A 14,984-nucleotide genomic window follows, 5' to 3' on the forward strand; every position below is an offset into this window, starting at 1 on the left:
TTAGCCTCTAATTTGGGCCGTTGTGCGTATGAGTCGTGGCTAGTACAGCCAACCCAGCTCCGCCAAGAAGCACAAAAGCTTCCTGTGTTCTTCACAGGCCTCACGGAGCGACCTCACTGTTCCGAGGATTTCTAAACGTTGATGGGTCACAGCTTCACATTCCAGGATTACGTGAGCAGCCGTTTCTTCGGCGTCGAAACAGCCTCGACATAGAGGGCTGTCTGTGGCTCCTATTGTGTATAAATGTTTGTTTAATGGACAATGGCCCGTTGTTGGCCCTATCATTATTTTGAGATTTTTCCTATCTAGATGTAATAAACGTTTTGATAGTCGTTGACAATTACTTAAAACGGGTCAATTTTATGTCAACTAATTTGACAATTAGCTGACATAAAGTTGATCCGTTTTTGTGGCTTGATGCTCTATCTATATAATCTAAGGTACATACGTATTTTTACTCAGATTTTCCCGCAATGAAGTGATGGGATCAGCAAAAGTGCCACTCTCGCGTGTAGAAGTGGCAGGCGGAGCGGAGGTATGGGCTGAACTATCGCGGGAAAGACGTCCGCCTGAGGAATTACAAGAGCTGTTGCTATCTCTTTCGTACTTGCCTTCAGCTGAGCGCCTTACCGTAGTCGTGTTGAAGGCGAGGAATCTTCTGCCGCCGCAAGAGGGAAAAGATGCTTTAGGTTTGTACTTTCTAAATTCGTATAAAATAGATTGCCATGTGGTCTCGGCATGGAATGGACCACCGCTTCCTTTCTCGTGAATGTCGTAAGATGCGACTAAGGTGCAGCAGCATCCCTCATAAAATTTCACCAAAGCCTAATTGTGATTGCCAACTCGCCTGCAAAACGTGGCAACTTCTGGTAATCCTTATAGGGGAAGATTATTATCCTTACAGTTAACAGCTGATATGATGATAAGATAGATACATTTTGTACTGTTCGTTTTACAACTGGCTACAAAAGTGATAATTCTTAAGAGGCTTTTCAATGACAGCTTAATAAGTATATTATTGCATTGGTATAGAATTTTATTTCATATTTTCGTTGTCTTGATTTTTATCTAATACAATACTAACTTTTTGCAACTAACTGTGTATTGTTCTATTGTTTTCTTGAGATTTTTCTCGAAATCTCCCGTGGATTTCAGAAATAGAAAAAAAAACCAATAAAATTGACTACTTTTAGATTGTATATCAAGATAAAACATATACCAGTTTTTGAGTTACATTTTTAGGAAGACAACTGTGAAAAACCGCATCCAATTTGGTGCAATAGTTTTTGCATGCCGAAACAAACCAACAAATAGACATACAAAATTTCTAAAAATTATTGTTTCTGTTCCTATCGCAGTTATTAAGACTTCAAATATAAAGTTTTCTCAAATATTTCCCAATTTACTGACATCGTCTAGTTGCAATTTTATTATATTAGTATGATACTTTATTTTATTCGTCGCCTTTAAATCTGACTAATTTTACCATAGGTAAAACAATAATACGATTCTACATTATATGTTAAATTTTGTTATTATTTGTTAATTATTATTATTATATAGTTAAAATTCTGATTTAACTAGTCGTATTTTCTCCACCAAATTACATGTAAGTTAAACCGGTAGTTATTAATTAAAATATTATTATATAACTAGAACTGTGTAAATTCCCTTACAGATGTGTATGTGAAGGTGTATTTGCTGGTGAATGGCAAAAGAGTGAAGAAGAAGAAGACGAATAGGAAAGAGATAAACAATCCCGTATGGAACGAGGCGCTTTCTTTCAGCTTGCCCTCCGGGAATTTACAAGAGGCTTCTATCGAGGTACTTTTTTTTATATTGTAATGATTATCTCCCACCATTGCGTGACTCAGACGCTGTAATTATATTTCTATATATTTATTTTAAGTATAAAATTACTATTTATTTGTAACTATATTTTTATTAACACATGAATTTCTATAATTCATACTTACCAAATTTTCGTCTTTCTTCATTTTCTATAGGATTTTAATAAAAGTTTATGTCTATAGTCAATTAAATATAAATTTGTATTTATTTTATATATTTTTTCAATATAATTAAATATATAAATTTAAAAAATAATTGACATAATTTGTAAATTTTATGATTAATTTATCACTAGCATATTTAAAAACATTTTCGGGGGGAAAGGGCCTTAAAAAGAGCAAATTAAGTACACTCGGACATATCTTTGCACATAGTTAAAAGATAGATAAAAGAAGAAGAATTGTGGGATGGACACAACCCATCCCTTTTAGCGGAGATGGGGTGAACATACCATTATTATTATTTTTACATACTAATGTGATGTACATGCCAGGTATGCGTATTGACTGGTGGCAGCGGACTGGTGGTGGGCTGGTGCTGCGTGGGCGCGGCCGAACCCGCCGCTGAAGGCCGCCACTGGGCGCAGATGGCGCACGAGACACGCAAGGCCGTCGCCATGTGGCACACGCTCAGATAGAGTGCCGTCATCACACACCGTTAACACCCACCTGGCTAGCCGTATGCTGACGCACGCAGGAGAGATTGCATATAAGAAATTTTTTTTTCAGTTGATCGTTTTAGGCGTATTGAGGGGGAGAGTGGAGGAAGGGACCCGTTCCCACCCCAAAATTATCTAGTATCCACTTTATAATTCGAGCGGAGCTTTCAGCTACGCCCTTTCATAAGAATAGTCTTTATCAAAGGACCAGGCCCCCTCTACAAAATAATTTTAAATACATCAATGTTCATCGAATTCGTAGACCTCATCGTCCCTGTATTCGCTCAGGATATCATATCATGGTATTAAAAAAAAGCAAAACAATTCATAAAGTCGATTTTTTTATAATACCTAGAATGGTAAACATAACCAACAATAACTGATGGCCGACCAGAGCGATTAGTGCGAGTTACAGATGTCGTTTACCAGGGGAAAGGATTGTTAGTAATGCGGACTACCAGTCCCATTGCTAGCAATATACCCTGCCAGGTTGACCTCCACATAACCCCACCTGGAAAGCATCGTGCTGAATTCCAGAGGTATTCATCACATTGGGTTAACCGACCTGCATTTTCATTCTCACCTACCATCGCTCACTGGTGCCCCGCCAGCATATACCGTTAGTGCAGGCGGGGTTACCATTCCATTATCAGCCATTAAAAACATAATATAAAAAAATTATTTACCAGAGAGACTTTGTACAAAAGTCGTTTGCTTGGTACTTCTGTTCCACTTGTATTTTTTTCTGCCGTTAATCAACTGTACTTGCATAGCTGTTTCGGTTTGAAAGGCTATGGCAGTGAACTTTCAGGGTATGGAGGCATAACACCATAGTTCACAAGAATAATAATGCATATGGGTTTTTTTTTCAATGGATGAAAATGAAATTGTAAACCCGTCCGCGCTAGACAGATGAGGATGAAGCAGGTCAATTAGCCCGTCGTAACGAATTCATCTTAAATTAACCACGATGGTTTCCAGGGGGAACCGTGTGGAGGTCCTTAAAAGGTAGACCAAGGAATTTATGGTATATTGTTAGTAATGGGCCTGTTAGATATCATTACTGACAATCCCTTCCCCTCCTCGCATAAGGGATACCATGAATATCATAGTTTATTGTGATAACCGTGGTGCTGCTCTTGTCTATAGCCGATGGTTACCACTATTTATCAATGGACCGTCAGCTTGTTTGCCATTTTAAGTCTCATAAAAAAAGTTCAGTTTTCAAAATATGAAATTTTCTATGCAACCTCATCAACCGTTTAGACCCCAGACCGTTCATCGTGGATGAAGCATAACATTGATAGATCTGTGTATACTGCAACGCAGATAAATGAAACACCAAACGTATGTCAGTACTGAGAGTTTATTTAGGTAATAAATATGCAACCAGTCAAACACTGATTTGTTATTTTCAATTGTCTGACACCTAGTCATTTACCTTCCTTACGTAACACCATACATTCAGCACACATATATATCTCTTGTGTCAACTGCCATACTCCCCACTGTACTATATTGCAGTTCACTGCTGCGTCTCAGCATACGCCTAGCCTTAATCTACTAACACCTCGGTAGATTAGTATAAATTGTCATACACACATATGGATTCTAATCTGACAACTTCGTGCACAATACTCTTATAGCGTGACAACGTATGGATAACGGTATTGTAATGTAAGAAGGTATATTATATTGTCTATCGGGCGCATTATTTATGGATGGACGTCTTGCAAACTCTGAGAAAATTTAGCACAAGATGTTGACTAACTATCCAAGGTGAAATCGAAACGACTAAAATGCTCGTAAGCCAATCCTGTTGTTCTTACATTAAAATATAATGTGTACTTGTGCAACTTTTAACACTAAATGTTTATTTTTGGTATAACTTGGCAACATTTAAAAACTAAACTGACGAGGTGTTAAGTCAGATTACTAGATATAAGGCAAACTAAATTACATCTAAGCCTTATGCCTAAAGGCAATTATGCAATAGCTTATCTATAATCTATTATAACTATTATCCAGTCTTAACTGTGGGCTCGCTGTACATAATATACTAATATCTTCTTTCTTCCAAACTATCATTTCATACAGCCTTTTTGGCTATTTATAAGTATTGTACAATAAATATACTAACTCTATTAATCACTCATATATGTACATGTACTTATCTTTAATAGATTAATGGCTCCTATGCTATGTAAATTATATTCAACAGTAGTTTTAAATTCAAAAACCTAAAAGACCCCGAGTATTTTTATCATATTTATAATATTACAAAGAATATATAATATTTTATATTTATTATATTAAAAGTCAAATCAAACAAATATGGCAATACATTTGAGATTTTTATGTGTGAAATCCTAGAAATAATCTAATGAGCTTGTGGAACACCAAACAAATCTTATGAATTTGTAGAGTTTTATACGAGTATATTAATTTTGTAATATTAATTTTAATGATCCTTGTCCAGTTAGTATTATTGGAACATGGATGGAAAAAGGATGCCGCGCCCCATTAGTAGGTAGTTAGGTGAAGTGCTGACCAAACTAAACATAAGTCCTAAACCTAAATGCCTCAGTCGGAATCCGTCGAGTAAAGCCGAATCTGTTTTCATACCCAAGGCTGGCCTTAATGTACATGGCGTCCCTGGGTAAGTTTTAGATGTCGTCCCCACACTCCCGATGACGAAATCTTAAAAAGAAAATTATTATTCATTTGAATGTCGTCCACATTGGGTCCAATATCTATAGGTACGTTGGGTTTCTAAAAAAAGGTAACCACTAATTTTTCGCCCATTTCAAGTCCACCGAGTTTGATATCTATTATTAAGTTCCTGTAAAAAAAGTTTATCGTCCATTTTGATGTCCCTACGTCGAGTCCAATGTCTATAGATACACTGGGTAGGCCTTTAACAACCTCAGTGCCACTGGGCGCCTCCCGACTAGCCTTTGAAACCTTTACGTACTCGTATTGTTAATACCCTCTGCTTCTTGACCTATGTCCAATTTTTGCCTGTTTATTTAACGGCCTAGTATATTAATTGTTACATAAATGGAACACACTAGCAACCGGGGTATTATGTTGTAAGTATTCATGGATGACTAGCAGCTTCCATCAGATGGGCCGTTGGTTCCTTTGTCTCCCTAACAATAAAAAGTTTTGTACAGCAATTACCCTGTTGTGAGTTTTTTTTTTTATACCTACCAACAAGAGTGACACTTGATAAAAAGCAATATCATCTACAGAAGGATAGGAGAGAATGCTACATATAGCATTAAGTCCGCCTTTTATACCATTTTCTTTTTTTATAATATAGTCAATAAAGAATAAATACTATGTACAGAAATGAAAATCACAATATATATTATACGGACGCCCAGCCATAGCACCCCTTATACGTTGCCACACCTAATAATTATAAATTAGTACCAGACAGTACCATCGTTTCTCAACCTAGACGGCTTTTAACGACACAAAGGAATGGGAGGGTAACAATGTTAGTAGCAAGAACTACCAGTCACATTACTACGAATATACCCTATCAATACCTCCAGGTAATAATGAACAAAAGTAATCGAAAATAAAATAAATAAATACAAAAAAAAAGGAATAAATATCTGTGTGATGATCGCGATCGTTTTTTTTTTTATTTAAAAGTATAATATTTTCAATACGTAGCTTATCATTGCTGACGCATATAGGTAATTAAATTATCCGTTCGTGATTATATAAGGTCAAATATTTGTAAATAGCAATGACGCATCGTAACAAATGTTTAATGGGTCACACTTATAGGGTTCGGGTCGAGAAATGATGCTGCCACAGTCATATGGATCTATTTGTAGATTAATATATGTGATGGACAAGACAGCATCATACGTCGTCTTACTCTGTCTCATACGGTATCGTGAAGGTGCCTGCAAATATGTAGATTCAATTTACTCTTGTCTAGGGAGTACCACAGCTGTGTAAATTGGTCGCGGATTCCTTTTTTCCTCGTCCGTGTATAATTATGTAATATGAATGCGCTCACACTACGCCCACAGTTATTCTGTCACTAAATACTAGTAGTAATCATTGGATGGTGTGATCTCCCTTCTGTTCAGGGGTTTTATGAATAAATTATATCGAATTTTATTCCAAAATATACGTACATATTTTTATCTAAGTGTATGTATCTGTGTGGAGGAAAGTATTTTACTTTGTATTTTCTTTACAATATCTAAATAAAATGTCTATTTGTAAGATTAATGTCTAATTTATTTTATTCACTGATCTACATACCCAATATCCTGATATCTTTTAATTAATACCTACATTAAATGGCTTTACAGATTAGTAGTGCTAACGACTTTGATCATATAATAATTTAGTTACGATTGATATCACTATTTTTTGTGATGCAAAATCGATATTAATTTATCGTATAATTGGGTCGGTTCTAAAGCAACATTACCTAAACATGTCTCTAAAATCACAATTTCAACTAAATAGTTTAACAAAAGTATTATGATATGGACCATCAAGAATTATATGCGAAGTAGATATAATGCAATGCTCCTAAAAAAATTTATACCAGTCCTTAGAATAATCGTTTCACTGTAACATCTAATAAAATTTTTATTTTTAATGTTTGCCTGGAAACCGCTTTCAGCGATAAGGTCGCCCGATGTTTTTCTCAGTGTGATTATTTCTTGTTTGTATCTATAATAAAGTTTACTATTGTAATCTTTTGCAGGAAACAATAAAGAGTGTTTATCTAATTTCAGAAATAGAGAACGGTGCTTAGGAATGTACTCCACTGCACGGAATATTTTTAGGTTTCAAGATAAATTGGATAAAAAAAAAAACAAATGTTTACAATAAATTTTATATATTTTATTTTTATCATAACTTTTTACACTGTGTACACTATGTATTTTAAATTTCAACGTATGAAATAATCTTAAAGCTATGTTTGCGTACCGAAAGTCCAGCAGCTCGATGTCACAGGTGTCACATGGCACGATATTTGGTACACTACTCAATAATATAGTTACTTGAAACTTACCACTGCCGGGCGGTGCGATGACACAACCAAGCGACGCCAACTAAAACGCAACATATTATATGCTAGAAGAAAAAAAGACCACCCATTTTGGGCATACACAAATCAATTTAATGCAGTTAAATAATTTTTACAAATTAAACTTGAGTGTTGAGCACACTTGCAAACGAATTTTATTGATATGTATATGCCCTAATAATTAAGTGGTGATTGATGAAAAATAGACACCTACATAACTTTAAAAAAAAAAATTAGAAAAATAAAAATATCTTTGGTGCAAAAATATATAACATAACATTCAATTATAATTTAACAACAAAAACAGCTACAAGCATAAAAATTATTAAAACATTTAAATTAACTGATTACATTCACCTTACGGTTATATCTAATTAATCTGTTACTATCACAAAATGGAATTTAATGTAAGATAAATAATAATATTATACAATTAAAATATATCACGTTTGATATTAATGGCATTATTATCTTTTCACATTTAATGGATAAGTGAAGAAAGAAGCATGCTTACAAAACCTATTATATATAGATGGAATTTAAAAAAAAATCTTTATATATACTTTACACATCATCGTAGATCCATTTGCGGTCGGAGGATGTATAGTGTATGATAATATTTATCAGAGTAATATATATTTGTTTGAGTAATGTATGTGTGAGTGTGGCAGTGTGTGTTGTTTAATGAAATTGTAAATGTATGTCACTGTCCTGAAAGTCTGTTTAGATGTAAATTTGTGCAGTCGGTGTCCTTGCAACTCCCTCCGATTTCGAAGGGGCAAAGAAAGGCATTCGGGTCCTCCTTCCAACTGGAAAAGCATCAATTAAATACGTTTATTTGTGGAAACAAATAGCTGTGGATAGATTACAATGCATACTTACATCGTACTGCAGAACGATGTGCGTACGCATTTCCCATCCACCTTTCATTCAAATCGATATAACGGATAATAGAAACATGCACATTCTCTTGTTTTTCTATGATAACACCTAATGAAAAGCATAAAGCGTTATTAAATTCACCTTATACCTAAATAAGCAGTCACATTACCCTGTAATGGTAAAAGCAAAACAAAATGCAATGATTAGTAAAATACCCTAATACCAAAATTATATCTTACTTTCCAATATCTAATGGAGATATATAATCATCCGCGTCCTTCTTCTTCCGTCTGTTTCCTTGACTCGTATCATTCATAATTTCCCTACTGTTTCTTCTTTCAGTACTTTTATCAACCCTCTGACAAATATTATTATCATTTTCTTCTAACATTTCGTTTTCATTTTGTTTTTCTATACTTATTGCTTCATTGTCAAAAGTATTTGCTAAATCACTAGTATTTTTGACTGGACTATTGGGCATTCTAACTACTTTCTTGTTATTAGTAATATCCACTTGGACCGATAACCTAGGATTAAGTACTGTGGTATCTTTTAAATCATTGACAACACTAACTTTCACCGACTTTAATAATTGGGGATTCTTGTAGTCTTCTTTAGTTGGGTTATTTTCTTTTTGTACTTTATTTGCTGTATTATTTTTATTAATTGCCCGAGACATATCTACTCCAATACCATTCTTTTTGGAATGTTTAAAATTTGAGCTGAAAAGTAGTAATTTTATGAAATGAAAAATTCAAATATTTATAGAACTTTACCAGCTAGATAAATTACCTTTTTAATAGAGCTTGATGGTGCAGTCTTATTTTAGATAATCGATTTTGCGCAACTCTTTGTTGTTTTTTGTTTAATGTAATAGCAGTTGTTATATTTCTAAGTTCTGTGGCAACTATTTTATATTTCTGAGACAGTTTAGTCGCCTCCTCTTTCAGTCTTAACATATTTGCTGACTCTTCTGCAATTTTTTTCCTAAAAATAAATTATAATTTATTTATTACCAACTTATTAAAATACATACATATTTGACTTAATAATATATAAATACCTTGACAAAGCAATTTGTTCATCTATATTACTTGAAGTGTTAATAGTGTCCATGGAAACATTGTGTGGCTTCAAAGTTTCTTTTAAGAGAACTTTCTCTTTATTTACAAGGTTCATTGATGATTGCCTGGCTTTCTTAATTTTCTCCAACTCCGCCATTCTTTTCACTAAATTCTTATATTCAAGCTGTTCCGATTTGGGCAAATTTTTTACAGACTAAAATAATAAAGATATTTTAGGTTGTCCATTGAAATCAGTCACAAATATATTAAAGGTAATCATAACCAAATATACATTTGATGGTTGAAATAAATGTGGCAATTAATTACAGAAAAGTAATTTGCTTGATGTGTTATTTTAAGAGTGATCAAACTCCTAAAATTATATATGTCTGGTATGTACTGCTGAGGATAAAAAATATAAACATATTGAAAAATAACTTATATTGGCATAAGTATGCTGTACAAAGCAATCTAATTTTAAATGAAATAACATAAAAATTATCTCATACTCTGATCACTGTAAACATTCCAGTTATCACATAAAAGTATGAAGTCAAAGATTTCTTACTGATGAAACTATTATTTGTATATTCTATAAATAAATACATTTATCTATGCCGAAAGTGACTACCTACTGAGATAATTGCTTTCGGAAATATAATTTATGATTTAAGTCATAAAATAATGAAATTTTGTTAAAAATGTAGTAGTTTTCACATAGTTTGGAAATGATTACTAGAAGATAAATTTTATAACTTCCCATTCATACACACTATGTTGACAGAATACTATTACTAAATTCATTTATTTTAATAATATGGAACAGATAATATGAAAAAACAGACAAAATTTTTAAAACATGTAAAGGTGGTTGCTTGTGTACACAACACACAACAATAACGAGCAAAGGCAGTTTAGTGTATGAGCTAATGTAAACAATACAATTTTGAGATAAAATATTTCTTCCTACCTTTGCAACAAATTTTTCAGATGGCTTTACTGGTGCAGATAGCTGAGTACTTGGATTTTCTTGGTTTTCAACTTTCATACGAGTAAACTTTAAAAACATATCAAGTTGTTGTTCAAAATCCGATTGCTGCTGTTTCATGTGCATTTTAGTTAAATTTTTGGTTGCCTCATGTTCACCCTCTGAATCTGATTCTCCAAGTTTGATAATAAACCTCTTTTGTTCAGATACACTAGTAATTTGTTGCTTATCCGTTGATATCGCTTTATTTTCTTGTGCAGCTTCCTCAATGGTATTTATAATATTAGAATTTATGAGATTAGGTAAATTTTTACTCAAAGAGGTCAATAATTTGGCTCGTAACAAATCTTCATCCTCATCTAACTCATCCTCCTTTGATTTTATTATAATATGTTTATCATCATTACTATCACAATTAACTTCATTTTCTGTGTTAAGTTTAGCACTATCAATTCCTAACTCTTTTATTTTTTCATCACCGTCAGACCCTATGTCCATATCTACTGATTCTATATCAGTATTATTCTGTGATTCGATTTGATTAGATAAGATATCTTCCCCAGTAATAATATCATCTTGTAAAATGGAAGACTGTGAAAGTCTTTTCTTCAACTTCTGTTTTCTTTTTATTTCAATAGCCTTTTTTAAATACGCTGACTTTAGACAAATTAACCTTAATTCAGCAGTATATGTATCATCATCCTCAGATAATAATTTATTTTCAGGTTCAATTTCAGATTGAGATACTTTAACTTTTGTAGACTTTGTCTTGAGGGCATGTTGTCTTAATAATTCTAAATCTTCATCAGAGTCGCCTACAGTTTTTTCATTATTATGTTCAACATTTTTTTCTGCAACAGCAGAATCAATAGTATCCTGCATTGGATTAGATTTTATATCATCATCATTGCTTAAATCTATTAACTCACATATTTCAACTGCATTTTTTACGAAATCTTTTTGCACTTCATTAATTAAACTGCTAGATTTATAAGTTTCCTTGTATAAAGGAGAATTAACCAAATTGTCTTCTACTGTTTTAAAATTGCTATTTGCTTCAATTTCATTGCTCTCAATGAATCTTAAAGGCTCTAAGTCTTGTGAATTATGAAGCATTTTTTTCAATCTAGTACTTAAAGATGTGTCATTTTTAATTTTGTTAATTGAAACAGCATTAGCTAATTTTCTTCTTTTATTCCTATACTCATCATCTGATTCTTCGCTTGTTTCACTTATTACTTTGGTTTGTAATTTTTTCTTGCGATGACTCTTTTTTTTATATTCCTTATTTCGTGTTGAAATTCTGATAGGTGAAAACTCTTTTTTTCTTTTTTGTTTAGAATGTGATTTAGGATGTTTGTTATTGCTAATTTTTTTTAAATTTGGGTTGTTGTCATCTAAATCTGTATAGAAAATTTCATACATATGACAAGACATCACCAGAGGGAGACTGTACAAAAGTTGTTTGCTTGGGTACTTCTATGCTTCTGTTCTGTTCCTGTGTTTCTACTATGAAGCAGTTGTGTTTGTTTGGCTGTGTTTCGGTTTGAAGGGTGAGATATGGCAGCGAATTTACAGGGTACAAAGGAATAACACATGAATCCTCAGAAATGGCAATACATTGGGGGTATCATGGGCGACAGTATACTCTGTTATGTTCATGGTACTACTCATGTCTATAGGTGACGGTTACCACTTTCCATCAGGTGGGCCGTCAGCTTGTTTGTCATTCTAAGTTACATAAAAAAAAAATTTTATTCCTGATACATGAAGTATACTTTTGGAAAATTTTTAAAATTACAAAAATTGAGAAATTAAAAACAAAATTACTCTATAACTACTGTACTTTGGAGAAAGTTATTGTTAATAATAAAGTCTAAGTAAATCCATCATGAGAGGTCAGCTGACTTAAAACTAAATCTGAACTCTTGGAAACCCTTATACTTAATAAAATTATTTCAATGGGTCAACTGTTCTGATAAAATATCATACATAACCTATGGTGAGATCATGTTCACCTATACATTTCATGGTTTGACCCTTTAAAAAACCTACTTTGGATTATCTATAAAAACAAGTGGGGCCTATTTAAAATATTTTATGTAAACAAAAAAAAAACAGATAATTCTTTTTAATTTTAAAATAAAAAAATAGGAATTAAATATTAAAAATACTGAAAACATATCATTATATTTAAATAATGTTTTTATAAGACCTTTTGTAATAAAATTTAAAACATTTAATATCAAATAATTATTATAGATAATATTTAACTGTGGTACAAAATTTTTGAAATCAACTTGAATTATTTAATAATTTAAGATTTTATTATATTTATTTTTATTATAATTTAAGGAAAGCAGCTTAGAAACACTCAATACCAAAGGCACCCTTACAATGGTAAATATATAGCTGATGTCAGCAAACCTTTGAGCTCTCTATATCTTACATACACACATATCTGTGTCTATCATCAAAAGACAAATCTACATTTGTATGTACAATATTTACTGAGGATATACACTGACTAACATTAAGAACCACTATCTATACTACCTAAAGCTGCACATATATTTGAAATATTATTTCAAAGCTGTCTTTTATAGTTTATAATAGTAAATATGTACCTGATCCAATTGATATGCTATTGGCTTTCTTTCTCTCAAGGACATTGTTGTAGGTTTCAAGAACATGTAATCTCTGACGCAGTAGAAACTCCTCATCTGACGATATATCCGAAAGATCATCGAGGTCATCAACTATTTCGCCTTCTTCCATCTCCGAATCGGCATTCCTTGGTGGTATATTTTCAACGCAAGCCATTCTGTATACCTTGCAAGGCAAAAATAACATTTAACAATCAATTAAAGCTTCATTGTAATTTCATTTATGGACAGACATTTTTACAGAAAAATGGTACACTACCTCGTAACGCAATGAAAGCGCAATATCAGTATTTTAGTATTATGACTACTTCTTTTAATAGAATAAAACTAATTAAATTAGGATATCACTTTGATTGTAACTTTACTAATTAATAATGAAAATATCTCGAAAACGTGACATGATTACAAATGAGAATGCAAGGAATATAAAATAATATGACAATAAAATCACAATGACAGATTTAAATTTCATACACTTTACCCACAGATAGCTATTACTCTACGACAATGTTAATTATAATGACAAACAATACAAGATTGACGAGCGCATGACATATGTTTTTAAATATTTGTATGTGCCTGAGTTCTAGATCTTAGGTCAGTTATTTTGTTATCATGTGGAATAAAATACTGGAAAACGCTTTAGTTATTTAATAAAATAGAAATTCGATTAGTTACTTACTTAAGTAGAGATCCATACCAATAAAGTATAAAAGAACCGTTAGGGTGTATCTTTGTCTGTCCGTTCGAGTGATTAGATTCAGACATATTGTAATGGTAATAATTAAAAAATATTTTTACTTTCTCTGCTAATGGTTCTAAAATTGGTATTTAAAACTTCTTCTACAATCATCAATCTATTCTTACACGCTCGCCGGTTACGGGGTATTTTTAATTTGGCTCTTCTTTATCAAGTAAGTGACGTGCTAAAGCACATCGACTACTTGATAGATATATGTCCGGCTAGGGTAGCCACTACCGATATCTCCATTTATTAATTCGTACTTTTTTCTTTTTTTTTGTAACACAGGGGTCAAACAAGCATGCGGCTCACCTGATGGTAAGTGACTACCGCCACCCATGATCACTCACAACACTAAAGGCATTGTAGGTATTCTGCTGACCTTTTAAAAAGTAATATGCTCTCTTCTTGAAGGTTATGATGTCGTATCTGTTCGGAAACACTGCTGCTGGAAGTTAATTCTAAAAAGTGATTGTGCGTGGAAGAAAGTGCTTTGAAAAATGCACGGTGGAAAACCACCATCCAGAAGATTGGGATGAAACTTTAGTTTATGACAGATTGTACGTCAGTAAAAATCATTAGCAGTTATCAATCCTAACAATTCCTCAGAGCACTCCTCATGATAAATTTGGCAGAAGATGGAGGGAGATGCAACATTTCTACGCAATATCAGTGGGTCGAGTCGGACAGTACTTGATAAACTTTTGTAATTCTTTTTTCATCCATCTTCTCTCAATGGCCAAACCAATACTATAATATACTATATATGTAATATTTTAATTTGATAGTTTTATTAACCATCATAAAACCCTTGTCTGGTGGGATCTTTCTTTTTAATGGATGAAAATGGAGTAACCCCGCCTACGCTGTCGGGATACGTTAGCAGGGCATCAGCGAAGGATGATAGATGAAGATGAAGCAGGTCAATTGGCTCATTGTGATGAATTCATCGAAAAATTAATCACGATGGCTTCCAGGGAGAACCGCGTGGAGGTCGACCTGGTAGGGTATATTGCTAGTAATAGGTCTGTTGGCTCTCATTACTAACAATCCCTTCAA

At 32.9% G+C, this 14,984-nt stretch overlaps 2 protein-coding genes across 8 annotated transcripts in view; one reads left to right on the forward strand and one right to left on the reverse strand.

Annotated features, from left to right (window-relative positions):
* LOC113523473 (synaptotagmin-5-like) overlaps positions 1-6,763 on the forward strand; it is a 55,857-nt gene extending 49,094 nt beyond the window's left edge. For all 3 annotated transcript variants that reach the window (XM_052895602.1, XM_052895605.1, XM_052895603.1), the window contains exons 7-9: positions 463-689; positions 1,679-1,824; positions 2,345-6,763. In XM_052895602.1, coding sequence (XP_052751562.1) covers positions 463-689; positions 1,679-1,824; positions 2,345-2,488 — 517 coding nt within the window. In that variant the 3' untranslated portion in view covers positions 2,489-6,763. The remainder of the gene's footprint in view (positions 1-462; positions 690-1,678; positions 1,825-2,344) is intronic.
* Positions 6,764-7,374: 611 nt separating this feature from the next.
* Positions 7,375-13,664, reverse strand: LOC113519138 (uncharacterized protein PF3D7_0207100). 5 transcript variants are annotated; one of them, XR_004223868.2, is made up of 8 exons: positions 13,443-13,662; positions 13,145-13,349; positions 10,500-11,920; positions 9,529-9,743; positions 9,258-9,452; positions 8,705-9,187; positions 8,152-8,392; positions 7,375-7,608 (listed from the first exon to the last, which is right to left on the reverse strand). XR_004223868.2 is itself a non-coding variant. In XM_031907547.2 (8 exons), exons 2-7 carry the CDS (start codon positions 13,338-13,340, stop codon positions 8,510-8,512), a joined length of 2,574 nt encoding a protein of 857 aa, XP_031763407.2. In that variant the 5' UTR covers positions 13,341-13,349; positions 13,443-13,664; the 3' UTR covers positions 7,375-8,392; positions 8,466-8,509. The 5 variants fall into 5 exon arrangements, 3 of the variants coding, with proteins under 3 accessions (XP_031763407.2, XP_031763406.2, XP_052751559.1); XR_004223867.2 differs by having other exon boundaries at positions 8,147-8,392; XM_031907547.2 differs by adding an exon at positions 8,466-8,573 and having other exon boundaries at positions 7,375-8,392; positions 13,443-13,664.
* Between the last annotated feature and the right edge of the window lie 1,320 nt (positions 13,665-14,984).

This window comes from Galleria mellonella, unplaced genomic scaffold (genome assembly GCF_026898425.1).
Source record: "Galleria mellonella isolate WM207_F2 unplaced genomic scaffold, CSIRO_AGI_GalMel_v1 utg300, whole genome shotgun sequence".
Classification (NCBI taxonomy): domain Eukaryota; kingdom Metazoa; phylum Arthropoda; class Insecta; order Lepidoptera; family Pyralidae; genus Galleria; species Galleria mellonella.